Source organism: Camelina sativa, chromosome 4, assembly GCF_030686135.1.
Source record: "Camelina sativa cultivar CO46 ecotype springtype chromosome 4, ASM3068613v1".
Taxonomy (NCBI): Eukaryota; Viridiplantae; Streptophyta; class Magnoliopsida; order Brassicales; family Brassicaceae; genus Camelina; species Camelina sativa.
The window spans coordinates 1,933,184-1,949,545 of NC_141883.1; the positions used below are offsets into that span (position 1 = coordinate 1,933,184).

General features: G+C 33.5%; 2 protein-coding genes and 1 pseudogene across 3 annotated transcripts; all 3 read right to left on the reverse strand.

Annotated features, from left to right (window-relative positions):
• Nucleotides 1–1,560: 1,560 nt before the first annotated feature.
• Nucleotides 1,561–5,113, reverse strand: LOC104779566 (phytosulfokine receptor 1 pseudogene; annotated as a pseudogene). The gene has a single exon (XR_015596399.1). The product of XR_015596399.1 is annotated as a phytosulfokine receptor 1 pseudogene (transcript).
• A 3,379-nt stretch (nt 5,114–8,492) lies between these two features.
• LOC104779567 (F-box protein PP2-B1) lies at nt 8,493–10,001 on the reverse strand. Its single transcript, XM_010503932.3, has 3 exons — nt 9,581–10,001; nt 9,343–9,461; nt 8,493–9,257 (listed from the first exon to the last, which is right to left on the reverse strand). Exons 1-3 carry the CDS (start codon nt 9,899–9,901, stop codon nt 8,684–8,686), a joined length of 1,014 nt encoding a protein of 337 aa, XP_010502234.1. The 5' UTR covers nt 9,902–10,001; the 3' UTR covers nt 8,493–8,683.
• A 579-nt stretch (nt 10,002–10,580) lies between these two features.
• Nucleotides 10,581–12,265, reverse strand: LOC104779568 (F-box protein At2g02240). The gene is made up of 3 exons (XM_010503933.3): nt 11,641–12,265; nt 11,284–11,402; nt 10,581–11,176 (listed from the first exon to the last, which is right to left on the reverse strand). Exons 1-3 carry the CDS (start codon nt 11,935–11,937, stop codon nt 10,762–10,764), a joined length of 831 nt encoding a protein of 276 aa, XP_010502235.1. The 5' UTR covers nt 11,938–12,265; the 3' UTR covers nt 10,581–10,761.
• Nucleotides 12,266–16,362: the final 4,097 nt, after the last annotated feature.

Sequence of the window (16,362 nt, forward strand, 5' to 3'; positions counted from 1 at the left end):
GAGAAGCAAAATGTTCTCTACGGATGTAAGATGAAAGAGGTGAAACTGATTCTTCCTAATATGTATTATTATCTGTGACATAAAAATATCTTGCATATGAGAAAGTATTACATATAAAATGTTTTAGACAAATAAACAAATAAAAAATGAAAGCAAGCACAGTTGAATACTTGAATGAATCGTATTTTTTGAGTGCTTTTAACTATATTGAAAAGAGACCCGTTTTTTTTTTTTTTTTTTTTTGAACAAAACAAAGGAGGCCCAAGGCTCTTTTAGCCAAATTATCAGCTTGGTAGTTTTGGTTCCTAGGAATAAAATTAAAAGATACAAACTCGAAATTAGCAGTGTGAGAGAAAGAACATTGTGGAGAGTCCTATGAAGTTCCTTGATCTGGATCTTTTGATTCAAAGCTTGGACCAGCAAGTGATCGATATGGACCGCAGTTAGAGTTGCTATCGTTTCGGCCATCAAAACTTAGACCAGCAATTGCGAGTCGGAAGCGATCGATATGGACCGCAGTTAGAGTTGCTATCGCTTCAGCCATCAAAAGTGAGAGTATGTAGGTTGAAGAGGTGGAACTTCGGATAGACCGTGATAGCTATATATGGTATTCCCGTTCAAAATTTAGAAGATTAAAGACAATGTATATTAATAAATGATTATTTTTAAAAAAGTTCAACAAAATTATATAATATAAAATATTAAAATAATTTAAAAATTAGTCTAAAAAATTGAAACATTTTATATTATGAAATAGAATAATTTCTCTAACATTTTATATTATGAAATACAAATATATATATATATATATATATATATATATATATATATATTATCATATTGTGAGTTTTAGTGCTCTTTTTGTTTTTCCTATGTCGTGTACTTTATTTGTCATATCATGGCTGTTTTCATGTAATGTTGAATAAAACTATAAAATCTATAAGTAGACATCTTGACTATCAAAGTAGTACTCAAATCTTTATAAAAATTATAAGAAATTAATAATGATAGGATGAATACTATATATATCAATTTTCTGTCTTTGGGGATTGGGAAATCGATAGAAAGAAAATTGGAATATGCTTAAACTTTAAACTTTTCCAATGAATCATATGTTATATTTTGACCTCACAAAGTCAAAGTCTTTGAATATTTTTGGTCCAATGAGTTGAACAGTGTTTTCACACCTATTATTATGTTAATGAAAATGGATTTTTAACAAAAATTGACTATAGTTGGCCAAAAGATATTATTATGTTGAAGGCTAAAAGGAATTTTAGCTAACAAATTTAATTAATATTTCTTTATAAAAAAAGAAGCATCCAAAAAATTAACATAATCAACAGAGAATCCACAAAGCAAATCATAGAATAAATATAAAACACAAATTTTTAATGTGTTGCAAATATAAAATGCTTGAGACAGGTTTTTTCAAGAACTCATTCATTATTTCTGAAAGACTACAAAAGATTTTTTAGTTTTCTCGGACAGTACTATATGTTCTTGTCTCGTATATTCAATGTCTGAATCTTAATCATAAAATGAGATTAAAATGAAAAATAACGAAGAAACAAATTTATTCACTGGAAACTATTTACATTGTATCCCAACCAAAAGTATGAAAACCACTCCCTACAAAATGTATCACTGTTGTCTCGGGAGATTGAGAGAGATTGTTTTTTACATTCGTCTAGACATCATCAAGCCAAGAGACTAACTGTTGAGTCGTCGGTCTCTGTTTCGGGTTTTCACTTAAACATAAACAAGCAATCTCAAGAACCCGACACATCTCTTTATCTTTCTCTCTACTATAAACTAACGGATCAAAAACCTCGCTTGCTCGATTCTCAAGCTTCATCTTAACAACCCAAGAGATCAGATCCCTACATCCTTTAGGCTTACACATGTCCACCGGTCTTTTATCCGTTAAAAGCTCAAGAAGCACGACTCCGAAACTGTATATATCACCTTTGTAAGTAGCAACCGAAGCTTGCCCGTATTCCGGAGGAATATAACCTAGTGTCCCAACCAAATCCGTACTTACATGCGTCTCGTAAGGACTCATCAGCCTAGCGAGTCCGAAGTCCGCTAAATGAGAATCGAAGTTCTCATCGAGAAGAATGTTGCTAGACTTAATATCGCGGTGTAAGATGTGAGGATCACAAGCTTCATGCAAGTAAAGTAACCCTTTCGCAGCGCCTTGAGCGATCTTAAGCCGAGTTCTCCAATTCAATAAAGCTGGACCGTCGTTACGCTCGTGTAGCCAATAGTCTAAGCTTCCGTTTTCCATATAAGAATAGATAAGAAGCCTGTCGTTGTTGTAGAAACAGAACCCTTTAAGTAGAACAAGGTTCGGATGTTGTGCTCTCGAGAGTGTTTCAACTTCTGCTTCGAACTCTCTTTCGATTTGACCGCAGTCTCCAGATAACTTCTTGATTGCAACTTTTTTCCCATCTGGTAACGTCGCTTTGTAAACCATACCGAACCCTCCACAGCCGATGATGTTAGCTTGATCAAAACTGTTCGTTGAGTCCAAAAGATCATCATAGGAGAGCTCTTTATCATTGTTCTGAAACAAAACCACAAGCTTAGATCCCATCTCTCCGTGTTCTTTACGAGTCATGCTCTCTGACTCTTCTATCTCCGGATCAACTTCTCCTGACCGTCTACGAGAACGCAACACAATCAACAAGAGAAGAGTGAGAAGAAAAACAGAACCAAGCGCGATCCCAACCGCCATCCCAATATCAGCTCCTTTGCTTCTCCCTGACCGTTTGATCAATGGTCTCTCAGAACTACGATCCATTGTACTACCTCCAGAACAGGGGAGCCTATGTTCCCCGCATAGATCATTACTCTCAAAGCTCGAGTTTGGAAACGTCTGAAACTGACCACCAGAAGGGATTACCCCGGAGAGATTGTTATAAGCAACACTAAACTTGGAGAGAAACGAGAGTCTTTGCAGAGAAGCAGGGATGGATCCTGTAAGATGGTTGTTAGAGAGATCAAGAGCTTCCAAGCTAGTCATACCCGAAAGAGAGCTAGGAATAGATCCTGATAACTCATTCCACTTGAGATCAAACACATGCAGCTTCTTCAGATTACCAAACTCCTCCCAAATAGGCCCAGAGAGATTGTTATGAGCTAACTCAATCGTTGGCGGGAACCCGAATATCTGATTGTACTGCAACGCCCTCGCGCTCTCGTTCCTTTTCATGAAAAACGGGAAATCTGGAGATGGTTCATTGAACGAGATGTTTCTGCTAGTGAGACTCGGCAATGTAGTTAAGCTCCTAGGGATCTCTCCAGTAAACGAGTTGTTAGATAAATCCAAGTAGAACAGATCTTTGAAATCACCAATCCAGCTAGGGATAGCTCCAGTTAAACGGTTCCAAGAAAGATCCAACAACTGAAGATCATAACTCGAGCTTAACCAACTCGGCATTGAACCAGTAAGCCTGCAGTTAGCAACAACAAGCACCTTAAGCTTCTCGAAATGAAGAAGACTCGTTGCGTCAGGCAAAGCCTCTCCATGAAAGTTCAATGTAAGAACAAGAGTCGTCAAGTTCTTGCAATGCTGAAGTATCTCAAGCGCTGAAGAGATATTAACCAAACTCGAGTTCGATAACGAGAAGTAATCTAAGCTCTGGAAGTTCTTGAAACTCTCTGGGACTTGTCCATGGAAAGCGTTTCGAGCGAGGTTCACGTTCTTTAACCGCTTGCAACCAGGAAGATTCTCAGGTAACGAACCATTGAATCTATTAGTACCCAAATCAAGAGAGTTCAAAGCACTCATCGCTGTGCAATTCAACAGCAAAGGACCCGTTAACGTGTTGTTCCTCAGGTTAAGAAGATTCAAACTTGGTGAATTCGCCAACGATTTAGGGATTCCTCCGGTGAACTTATTGGTCTGACCTAAGAAAAACTTTAACTGAGGCATTCGATAGAAGACATCAGGGATCTCACCGGAAAACAAATTCAAAGAAACATCAAGACGGACGAGACCAGTGAGATTACCAATACTAGGACTCAATGGTCCAGAGAGACGATTCTCTTGAATCCCTAAAAGATTCAAACTTTGGAGACGGAACAGATCCTCAGGGATAGTACCGGTGAGGTTGTTCATACCAAGACAGAGATGCTCAAGGAGAAGGCATTTCCCAAACCCGGGAGTGAATTCTCCGGCGAAGTAGTTCACGGCGAGCTTCACAACCTTGATTTGAGTAGAGTTGTGGCAGATATGAGAAGGAACCGAGCCGTTGAACCCATTGGACGAAAGATTAAGACTTTGCAGAGCCGGGAGATTTATACTTGTTGGGATTTCGCCGGAGAGATCGTTAGAGCTCAAATCAAGAGTCTGTAGATTCGCCAAGTTGAATAACGAAACAGGGATCGAGTCGTTGATGAAGTTGAGAGAGAGATTAAGAACCCTAATCTCATCAAGCTTCCCGAGAGATTCAGACAGCTTCCCGGAAAGCTTTTTGTTGCCGAGCTCAAGTTTAGTAACCCTTGTGATGTTTGTAGAGGTTGAATTGCAGGTGACTCCGGTCCAGTTACAGCAATCAGTAGAAGAAGAAGGATTGATCCAACCATCTGGTTTTGGTTCGAGATTGGCTATGAAGCCACGCAAGGCATCGAGGTCACGTTGATGGCACGTGAAGGTGGTGGTCTGAGATTCCGAGGAGGAACAGAAGAAGCATAGTAGCTCTGTGAGGAAGATGACGATCACACACAAACGATGAACACGCATTTCAAGAACAGAGGAAAGAAGAAGAAGAAGATGATATTTTTTTAAAAGAAAAGTTAAAAAAGGAAAGAACTTTGAGAAGAATGATGAAGCAGTAGAGAGAATCAAGATTTCTATAAAAACCCTTGAGAAATCTGATGAGAGGATACGAGATGGGTTCTTTCCATTTCAGATGATCATCAATGAAGATGAAGCAAGAAAGAGAGAGAGAGAGAGAGAGAGAGAGAGAGAGAGAGAGAGAGAGAAGAGAGAGAAAAATGGCGACTTTTGACTTCAACACGCTACAGCAAGTAGTGGGTGTTTAAATGCAGGCAAAGTTCTAGAGAGAGAGAGATAAAGTAGAAGAGTTGTGTTTGGTCTTTTTTCTCTGTTAATCGAAAACAGTAAAAATAAAAGTAAGTCTTTAAAAATTAAAGGAAGAAGAAGAAGCTGTGAATACATAAATATTCTAATGACGGTCAATGAATATTAATCTAAGCATTGTTTAAGTTTTAATACTTGTGTTTATATTTGCCCGTTATGGAAATTTTGTTAGAAGATCCGTTATTGGTAATAACATTTCCGTGTTTTCTCAAATATAATCGAGTGCGTTTAGAAAATATATGAAGTCCAAATCAATAATTTTGACTTAAGAAAGTCTTTCTCTATTTTTGTTTTTTTTGTTTTTTTGCTTAATCATACTTTGAATAATAAGTTTGTCTAGCCTTGGTCTTCAAGGAATAGACAGAGGAAAATTTGGAACGATTAATGAATAATGAAAACGATCGAACGTTGAAAAACAATGCAAAGAAGGGAAGGGACCGGTTAGGTCAGCTTAAGGATTTAAAGATGAGGACAAGAGGAAGAGAGAAGTCAAAGCACGGACGTTGACACCTTTGCATCTCTCTTCTCAACTACAATTTTTTTTTTTCTTTTTGGTTCCATTAATTATATAGTTTCTTTCTTTGTGCAAGTTGATAGATAATGAATGAAAATAGACCTACAAGATATTCTTTAGTTTCCGATTAAAGCTTCGGCAAAAAAAATCATAGATTTTGCATATTACATGATATACTCCAAAGAGGAAAGTTATCGACCTAATTGTTGTTATTTGTTGGTTAAGGAGTTTTATCGACCTCTTACTTCTCACTCTAGCACACTGATTATGTTAACATACATGCACCATTTCATGTCCGAGTCAATACGTTATATTTCCAATAAAGATTTTTACCCCGGCCATATATGAGTGATATCAATTTAGTATGACCGAGGAATAGTTTTGTGATTTTTTTTAGTAGTATATCATTATGCAATAGTTTATTAATTATATTGTGTGTGAATTGTAAAGATTAAAAATCAAACGCCATTGTGCAAAAATATATATATATATATATATATTAATTTTATACATAAATTTTGGATATATATATATATATATATATTTTTAAATGGTTAATAACAACATTGTTCAAATATTTTTATTCAAAGTTTCATATGTATTTTAAAAAGAGTCACTAACAACATCAATTTCATCGTTCAAATATTATAGCGACTATTATGCAAAAAAATGTAATAACATATTTTATACACAATTCATACATTTCAAGAATTGGTCATTAAAAGCATCAATTTCATTGTTCAAAGATGATATTTTGTCGTTGATAGACTTTTTCTTTTAATAGCGACAAATTTAGGAAGCGTTACTGCTACATTTATGTGTACCGTTAACTAAATTTTTTGTCCTTAGAATCTGTCACTAATTAATTTGAAAGAATGGAGAAAAGAAACTTACGTCTGTCAGCGTGAAAAAATGGATTCTCTTTTAGTTATATATATGTTACTATTTATTTTATATGTAGAAACTAATAGCTTGAATTTCGTTTGATTGTTTGAAAAGAAAAAGAAAAAGAAGACAAAACAAAACCAAAAAGTCTCACAATTTCTGCCATGATTCATTGCTTAAAGAAAAATAGGTTGTTTACACAACTTTCTTTGATGTTTTACTTGATTTATAAGTAATTGAGGGCAATGTAGATGAATGGTGGAATAAACATAGACATAAAAGACTATATTGCATAATAACAACATTAATTTTATTGTTCAAAGATTGTATTTTGTCGTTAATAGATTTTTTCTTTTAATAGCGACAAATTAAGGATGCGTTTGTGCTGCTTTTACGTGTAAAGCTAACACAATTTTTGTCATTAGAATCTGTCACTAATTAATTTGATAGAATCGAGAAAAGAAAGTAACACTTGTTAGTTTGAAAGATTCTCTCATAGTTATTTGTACGTTATGTTATGATTTAGTTTATATTTATAAAATAATAGCTTGATTTTCATTGCATTCTACAAAGAAAAAAAAATATATAGCTTGTCATTTTGATAAAACAAAACCAAAAAGTCTTGGATTTTTTGCCATGACTTATTTCTTAAAGAAAAATAGGCTGTTTACACAACTTTCTTTGGTGTTTTACTTGATTTATAAGTAATTGAAGGCAATGTAGGTGAATGGTGGAATGAACACAGACATAAAAGACTATATTGCATAATAAACTAATTAGCCTACATTCAAAGTTGGTTTACCATATAAGAAAACACTTATATAGTTTTCCTAGTGTGTGCATGATCTTTTCATAAAGAGATTAAATATTGTTTTACGTAGAAAGTTAAGATACGATTCCATGTTAATAATAAAATATTAAGGTCGATATCTATATTAATGAAGGAGACAGTCAAAGCATGTGACATCGACTATTCAACATCTACAAATAATCTTCAATTCCATGTGGCTCTTAATGGCTTCCATATAATCGTTAGTCTTCCATTCTGCAATAATGTTTTTTCTTTTCTTTCCGAAATTTGACTTAAGTGGTTTAATAATTTATTTATAGCTGATTTTGATATCATATTACAAATATAATGAGTTTGAAAAGTATTTAAAATATCATAGAAAACCTTGGTTAACCATATTACTGAACTCATTATTATTATTATTATTATTTTTGGATAAGAATGTAAATATCATTTCAAATAATTAAAAGTTTATATGAACATCACTCTTGCTTTGTCACAATTCCAGAGTCTTCTAATAACAAAAAACCCAAGATTGAGAATCAAAGCCCATAATGTTGTTTCTTTTTTTTTTTATTTTTTTTATGAATAAATAATTTTGTGTCTTTCTTAAAGGCCTTCGAAGTTAGATTAGATTTTTATGAACCCACATTTACTTGCTTTTGGGTTTTATATTCTTCACATCACAGAAAGTATTTTTGGGTTTTGCTTTTGAGATCAGTTAGCTTCACCGAACTATATCTTTTTCAGGCCTGATCTTGAAGTGTGAAGATAGTGGTTAAGAGATTGCTAGATTACAAGTTTCAGAATTATAATGAATCTAGGAGTTTCAGAAACTGTAATGAATTTTGGTAGATTGGAAAGTAAAACTGGTGATTGATTTATATGAGTTTTGTTTATTGATGATACTTTTTATAAAATTATGATACTTAAATTTAAATATGCAACCAAATCCGTTAAACTAGCCACGAATACATATAGTGCGTGCTTCTGTTAAAGTTTATATGAACATTTTGTCACATATAATGTGTACATCAGTTAAAGAATGTGTTTTGGCAAAATTTAAGAAAATTTGAAATTGTGAACTACAAAAATAATAACCAGTGCGACGCAGAGCAGAACAGAGCGGAAACAAAGGTCTATCTCGTGGCGAATGTGTGAATCGTGGACACATGTTGCAGCTATCATAAGACTTAAAAAAAAGAGTTGTATATATTGAGCTTTGAAGTGTAGAATGAAGACTCAAAAATATGGGAGACATAAGAATTATGAACCATCTTACTTGTTGCTATTCAGATGTTAATTCACAAGAGAGACAATTCTCAAATCAAGAACTCCAGACACTCAAAGAGACATTTAAAAGACACAAAGTTCTTAGATCAAATCAGTTTCTTCTTTCAGGCCTTAACTCAAATCCCTGAATAATCAAACCACTCTTCCAATGTCCATTCTCAGTCTCCATCATACTAATCTCAATCTCATCACTGTCTTCATCACAACCTCCATCGCTGATGTAAAACTTCCCAAGCTCCACTTCACTCCATCCATCTCCTCTCTCCTTCGGCTCCTCCACATTCCTCCTATCACTCTTCCTCACTCCTTCATCTTCTTCTTCTTCCTCTTCTTCATGTTCTCTCCAAGCCCCCCGCATCCACGGCCGCCTCATTCTAAACGCTCTAGAAACCATCGCGTACGAAATCCCCGAGTAACCAACAAAATCGCTGCTTGAATCCTCCGCCCCGCCGGATTCAAGAAACACTGATCTCTTGGTAGCTTCTTTGCCCACAAAACCAACTCCAGCTTCCACAGGTACAGAATCAAACCCGTATGATCTATTATATGCCCTCTTGAACACTACGTAAACCGAGTAATGTGTCCCTTTCGATAACATTCCACACCTTATCTTCCCACGAACCTCAAACCAACACACATTACGCAACTCAGCCACTTTCTCAAACCTGAAAAATTCAAATCTAAGTAAACAAACTTTGCAATAGCACAATTTCAAAAACAGAGGAAAACAAAAAGATAAGAACTTTTTACTTAGATTCAGGAACTGTAATCCATTGCCAATAAGCAGAAGAATCTCCCCAAATGATCTTCAAATCCATAGCTGATAACATATAACACTTCTTCCCACTAGCTTTGTCCAACCAAAAGCTCTGATTTTTATCCCCAAAAACAAACAAAATCAGACATTTAGACAACAGAATCATAAAATTCAAAGGAAACAAAGCAAAACCCTGATTCCAAATTCCCGAATCGGATTCAAATTCGTTACCTTTTTGCCATCTTCAATCAAAACAGAATCATCAGCGAGAGATAAAAAGATCTCTTTTTTCGACAAATGATTCGCCGATCGAGGAACAACAAGTGACGAGTGCTCCGTCGGAAGAAACACCTCCCAAACCAAATCAGACTGAGCCGCCGATTTCACAGTTTTCGAAACCGAAGCCACAACGCAAGCATCTCGTGGACTAGTGTGTGAAATCACCATCGAGATACAATCTTCCGGCAATGTATCGAATCGTGTCGTCACAGCGATCTCTTCGCTCCGGCTACTACTACTCCCTCCTCCTCCTCCGCCGTGAATTTGCTCCATAGTGTTCTTTTAGGAATCTGAATTTAGGAATCTGCGAAGTGGATATTTATGAAACGGTGTGATGATGTGTTGTGAGCGTGTTAATGAAATGGATATTTATATCGGTAGGCTCGTGATTCGCGAAAGACTTAGAGGTTAAGATTTTAATATGAGTTTACGATAACACCCTTGTAAGTAAGTGTTAACGTCTTCATAATAGAATCTCAAAAGTTTTTTTTTTTTTTTTTGAGAAAAGATTTGGTCTTTATGAAATCAGGCAAAGCAAGTGACTTTGTAACGTGTTTAACTTACCTATGAAGTCTTTCTTTATTACTCAACGAGTTTATGACGAAGAGATATGTTTAGAATTAATCCCCAAAGCCAAAATCTTTATCAAGATTCATGTAAGTAAGGTTTTTATTCATGTGTCATTCTATTTCTAGCTAAGTCTGTAAAAGCATTGTGGATGACTGGATGATAAGAAGATAATAAAAATACAAACTGTTTCATGTGATGATGCATTGAGAATGATGAAATAATAAGATAAATTACTTCTAGCCAAGTGTCATGAATAAAAATCCAAAATAAAAGATAAGTTACTTCTCTTACTCCTCCTTACTAAGTAAACAAAGCATACAAAAGCATTGAGAATGATGAAAAAATAAAGACAAGTCTCTATAGAAGTTTATGCATTTGAGAGTGATGAAATATATATCATACATAATCAAAAACCCAAGTTCACACACATTACAAATCCAAAACGTTAAGAAGTTAGTCATGGTACAATACAACAAAGTGTTTCATCACTTGCTTAGATATATAAGTGAAGCAAACAAACATAAACCGGAATGGCTTTGGTTCTTACTTTTAAGGGGTTTTTTTTAATTTGCAGGGCGGAATTCGATTCCTTGAATGATCAAACCTCGTTTCCAATACGGTGACTTGATCTCAATAACACTCAACTCAACTTCATCACAACTTGCTTCGTTGAAGAATTCACCTAGCTCAGCTTCCATCCACCCATCCTCTCTTTCCTCCGGTTTCGTTACATCTCCCGTTTCTCTTTCTCCCCTACGAGCCCGAGGTCCAACAAAATATATGAATCTTTTAGAAGTTTCTTGTCCCACCAAACCAAGTCCAACTTCTACCGGCAAATGCCCTAATCGAGGACATCCGTCTTTTGTCTTGAAGACAATGTAAGCCGAGTAACGAGTTCCAGGAGATAGCACACGAGTGCTTGTCTTGCCACGAACCTCAAACCAACATACATCAAGAAGCTCTGCTATTTTATCAAATCTACATCACAACAATATATTGTGTTAACATCATCATCATCATCATCATCTCATCATTGCCAATTCTGAGAGGACTAGTACAATCAAAGGGGCAAAAAAGGGAGTTACCTAGCTTCAGGGATTGAAATCCATTGCCAATACTGAGGACTACTTCCCCATGTGATCCAAAGTTCCTTTGAAGATAACATGATACACCTTTTCCCACTAGCTTTTTCTAACCAAAAGCTCTTTGGTTTTTGGAAAAGATAATTAAAAAAAAAAAAAGATTTAGAAATTCACATCTACACCAAAATGTTCCATCGTATCAAGAATATTATGAAATAAGGTTTTCAATCAAATCCTTTTTCCATAATTTACCTAACAGAACCCAATCATTCAACACATGAAGTTCAATTTGAACCCTAGACAGTTCTATAACCTATGCTTAGAATTAGATACATCTGACAATATATAAATTAAATATACCTTTCTGCCATCTTCGATTAGAACAGGATTGTGGCAGAGAGCGAGATAAAGCTCCTTCTTCGATGCAAAAACTGGCGATGGAGGAATCAGAGAGGAATAATCCGGCGGAAGAAACTTCTCCCATACGTTATCGGAGTTAGCAGCCGATTCAAAGGTTTTCGAAACCGACGCAGCGACGCACGCGTCTCGTGGACTTGTGAAAGAGATTATGTTAGAGATGCAATCCTCCGGCAAGCCATCAAAAGGTGATGGCCCTGGACCAACGATCTCTCCACCTGTATGATTTTGCCCCATCATCGATGATCGATCTGTGTCTTTGATCAAAACTCGACTGTGTTTATAGATTCCTCGTGAGTTCTGTCTGACTCTTTCAAAAACTCGCCTCTGTTGTCTTAAAAGGAAGAATATGGGTGCAAATGGTTGCAAGGTTGAAGAGATTGAATAAGTTGAAAAAAATTATTCAACCAATTTTCACCATTTGCATTGTAAAGGTTGAAGATGTTGGAAAAAATTATTCAGCTCGTTCAACTTAAAAAGTTGAAAAAATAAACTAATCCTACAACAAAAATATTCAACTTGTTCAACCACTATTTTGGAGATGAATAAATTGAATATTATTTAACCCAATTTTGTTCAACCCATTTTTTCAATTTTAAATAACTATTTGCACCCTATGATTCGTGTAAAGGTAATGTCGTGTCGTGCGCAGATATTTTGCAAAAAGTTACCCTTTTCGCTTCATGGTTTAATGTTGGTTAGTTGGTTTTGCTCAGTGGTGGTTATGAAAAATTATACACTAATTAACCAATTGAACCGACTATGATAGATTTTATCATTTTAATCATTTTAAGGCTTGGTAAAAAAATAGCAAAGGTAAAAGTGATTTTATGATTAAAATGTTCTTTTTAATATGGAGATTTCCAAAACGCCATTTATTCAAAAATACATTTTCTCTCGAAAGTTTATTAAATATTATTTGATTCAGATATGACACCACTAATTTGGTGTTTTGTTTTACATCATTGGAACAAAATTAAGCTGTTAAAAATTTATTAATTTATCAGTTCCAATAAATTAAACTGTTATAAATAATTTTTTTGACATACTATTTTTTATATGTATGATAGTCAAAATATAAATTTTGAATAAATACATGATTCATCAACCTTATTAGTAGTTATCATATTACGCTAAAAAGTAGGAAAAGAAGATTCAACAACAATTCTATTTTCAATCCATTAACTCAAGTAATAAACCAAATCCATTAGAGAAATCTTTGTGTCAAACATATTTTTCTGGTTTTTTTCATCTATTTATATGAAAATTTGGATCATTATTCTTCTATATATTTAAGATATAGATAACTAAATACATATTTGTTTTACTTCTAATATGTTGAATTAATATTGGTTAATTATCAAAATTTGAGTCTAATTTTTTTCTTTAACTCTTTCAAGAATGTCACAACCACTATTAAAGATGTTCATTTTTTACCTGTAAATTAGATTATTTTAAAATTTTTTTTTATGTTATTCGTATTTTAACTATTAGTATATATGCACTTAATGGTTTTTTTTCGGCTTTTCAATGAATGGAACATATATTTTTATTAACTATTCGAATATATATATATTTGTTGTTAAATTAGTTTCGACTTATGTAATTAAGATGTTTACTTTAGATTTTTTTTTTTATATTTGTCTTATTTAAATATTATGTTTGAATTATATATCTCTCACAATGCAGTTATCATGCAAGGTGTGACATTTGTCGCTTTTCTTGTGAACATTCTTGTCAGAATACAAATGTCATAGTTCCAATATATAGTCTTACTCGTCAAAGAACTTAGAGATGAGTTTTTTCGTCAAGAAAATATTTTGTTTTCTCTAATTTAGATAAATTTCTTTCTCGTAAGGTTGTTTATACTTACACATTTTATTGGTTGCTATATGCTTTTCTTATTGTTGATGATCATCTGGTTTTGTGATAGATCAAGTTGGTGAAGATTCTAATCGAGAATGGTGAGAATAATGGTAAAAATAATGATTTGTACTAGCGCATTGCTCCTTATTCTGATAAAAAACAATAGCTTTTTTTCAGATCATTTTTTTTTTATCCTCATCTTTTCTTCTTCTTTGTCTTAATTTTGCCTTAATGTAGGAGGTTGGAAATTGACAAAATATTTTTGAAACAATTTGTTTAATTAATTTATTGACCAATGTCCAAGATATCTTGCTTAATTAGAAAAATGCTTTTATCTACTAAACAATAATTTATTGGTACTAGAAAATAATATTTTTATGTAGCTTAAGATTATTGCGTTGTAAATAGTCAGCTATTTTTCAGTAATTTTATATTTTGTTGTACATTTGAGGTACAAATAAAGCCTATTGTTTTACTCCGTAATCGTATTATATTAATTAGGAAGTACAAATATAAAACCAACCTTAAAATGTGTAAAAAATTACATTTAATTGTCATTAGAAAAACTTAATTACAATTAAATAAATATTTCTAATTAAAAAAACGAAAATAGGGGAACATCAAACAAAATAAATTCTAGAAAAGAAAAAAAAAATCTGTTAGAGTCGCTTGCAAAACTAGACCCCTAACTTGAGTCAACTGCAAAACTGACTATCTTTTTTTCTCTCTCCAACATTTGCCACTTTCTCCCAATTAAATCCTTATGTATTCGTTGTATTCACAAAAATGTCATTATTTCTAATTTATTTGAATTTCTTGCGAAAATGTTTATTACATTCATATCCTCATCTTCTTCTTTTATTTACGGTTGTGTCACCGCCATCAATTTTCCAACAACCATGAACAACCAAATTTGAAGCTCTTAAAGCTTCAACAACCTGAATTTGTAAGCTTAAATAACATCCAATGCTATGAGAACTTCATTTTCTTCCATTTCCTCTCCATTTTAATCCAAGAAAATTTGAAAGTGCATTCATCTTGTTATATGTCATGATTCTTGGATAGTGATTAAATTGGTGTTGGGTTTCTTCCTCGGTGCTTGACATTGCGAAACAACCACCGATAAGGTTATTTTCCGGTAGATTTCGTGATTTTCTTTGTTTTTTTTTGCGAAATTAGACTTCATTTGTTAGTCTAACCGTCATAATATCATGTAAAGTCTACTATGTGGTCAATTTTGCAATTAAAAATTTATCGAGTTTCGAGCCTATAGACTGAAATTTCAGTTTTCTTAATTTCATTTGAAAACAAAAAAATATGGTTGAGACTGCATTATAACCTTTCTGTTGGATATTGCGTTTGCAGTCTACTAAGGAGTATTTTTGCAATTGATCAAATTCTTGACTTTTTAGTTATGACTGTCGGACGAAGTCTTCTTCCGATAATAAAAGAGTAGACTTCTATAGTGGCTATTTTTGGATTTGACCAAAATATAAAAACATTGAATTTAATATTATTGATATAAAATTAATTAGTTGACTCCAAAAGAAGTCTACTAGTTAAAAAAATTAAAATGTTGGTCAACTCCAAAAATGACCACGGCAGATTGCAAACGAAGTCAACATTCCTGGAGACTTCGTACGTAGTCCACTTGGCGAAAGTCAAACTTGGTCAATTGCAAAACTAACCACAACGAAGTTTACTTTTTTTAGTTGACGGATAGATGAAGTCTACTTGTCAGCTAGAAGTCTACTACCAAGTCAATGGTTTGGTCAATTGCAAAAATAACCAGAGTTGACTGTAATCGAAGTTAACTTGTTGAAACTTCCTAAGAAGTCTACTCTGTTCTATGTTTTTAATTGCAAAACTGACCAAAAAATTAACAAAGGAAGATAACAAAAGAAGTCAACTATCCTAGTAGACTTCATCCGGTGTCTGCTTTATTAAATTGTAATTGCAAACATAGACCACACAAAATAGACTTCAAGGGAAGTATCTTCATAGAGGCTAGTTTATGTCTACAAGGTTGATATTAACATGAAGTCTTCATAATTTGAAAACCAATTTATTGCAAATTGGTGAATAATTTTAAAGATTTTCTTGTTGTATTCTTTGATATATGATATGTATTTGCCTCTGTATGTTTTTGAAATGATAATATATTATACATATGGAAAAATCAAGTTTTTGGTTTTCTTAGGCAGTTAGGTCATTAACTTAGACTTATTTTGGAAGTCAACGTGTGGGAGTTCTGTGTGAAGTCTGTATAATTGAAAAAGTCTTTAATTGAAAATATAAAAAGAACTTTTTTGATTTTTTAGTTCGAAGATGAAGCGGCGGGGTTGAAGAATACAGAGTTCGGCGAGATATGGTACAAATTATAATAATTATAATAATCCTGGTTTTAGAAAACCAATTTCGGTTTATTTGTAATGATTATGTCGACGACTTCTCTGGCAGACTTCTGCATGGGAAACTGAACCATCTGCAAATCAATCAAATCAATTTAATATTTGTAATGATTATGCTGAAGACTTATCTAAAAGACTTCTTCTAAGAATATAGAATTCTACAATTATAAGTATGAAATGAAGTGATATATAAATTTTTTAAGAATTACCCAACTGTGAATGATATCAGTCTCCAACACTACAATTAAGGGTATTCTTAGCTATTAGTTGTTACACTAAATCTTATTGAAATTATAAATTTCTATGATTTTTTTTTTCAGTTTTTGGATAATTTGACAAATTAGAAGAGAAATCTGACTTTATAAAAATGTCGACGACTTCTCTGGTA

Coding starts and splice junctions, on each gene's coding strand:
- LOC104779568 (XM_010503933.3), bottom strand. CDS start 11,937: ATGATGGGGCAAAATCATACAGGTGGAGAGATCGTTGGTCCAGGGCCA. Junction 11,403..11,640: donor TAATCGAAGATGGCAGAAAG/GTATATTTAATT, acceptor CAAAAACCAAAG/AGCTTTTGGTTAGAAAAAGC. Junction 11,177..11,283: donor ATTTCAATCCCTGAAGCTAG/GTAACTCCCTTT, acceptor GTTGTGATGTAG/ATTTGATAAAATAGCAGAGC.
- LOC104779567 (XM_010503932.3), bottom strand. CDS start 9,901: ATGGAGCAAATTCACGGCGGAGGAGGAGGAGGGAGTAGTAGTAGCCGG. Junction 9,462..9,580: donor TGATTGAAGATGGCAAAAAG/GTAACGAATTTG, acceptor GATAAAAATCAG/AGCTTTTGGTTGGACAAAGC. Junction 9,258..9,342: donor ATTACAGTTCCTGAATCTAA/GTAAAAAGTTCT, acceptor TGAATTTTTCAG/GTTTGAGAAAGTGGCTGAGT.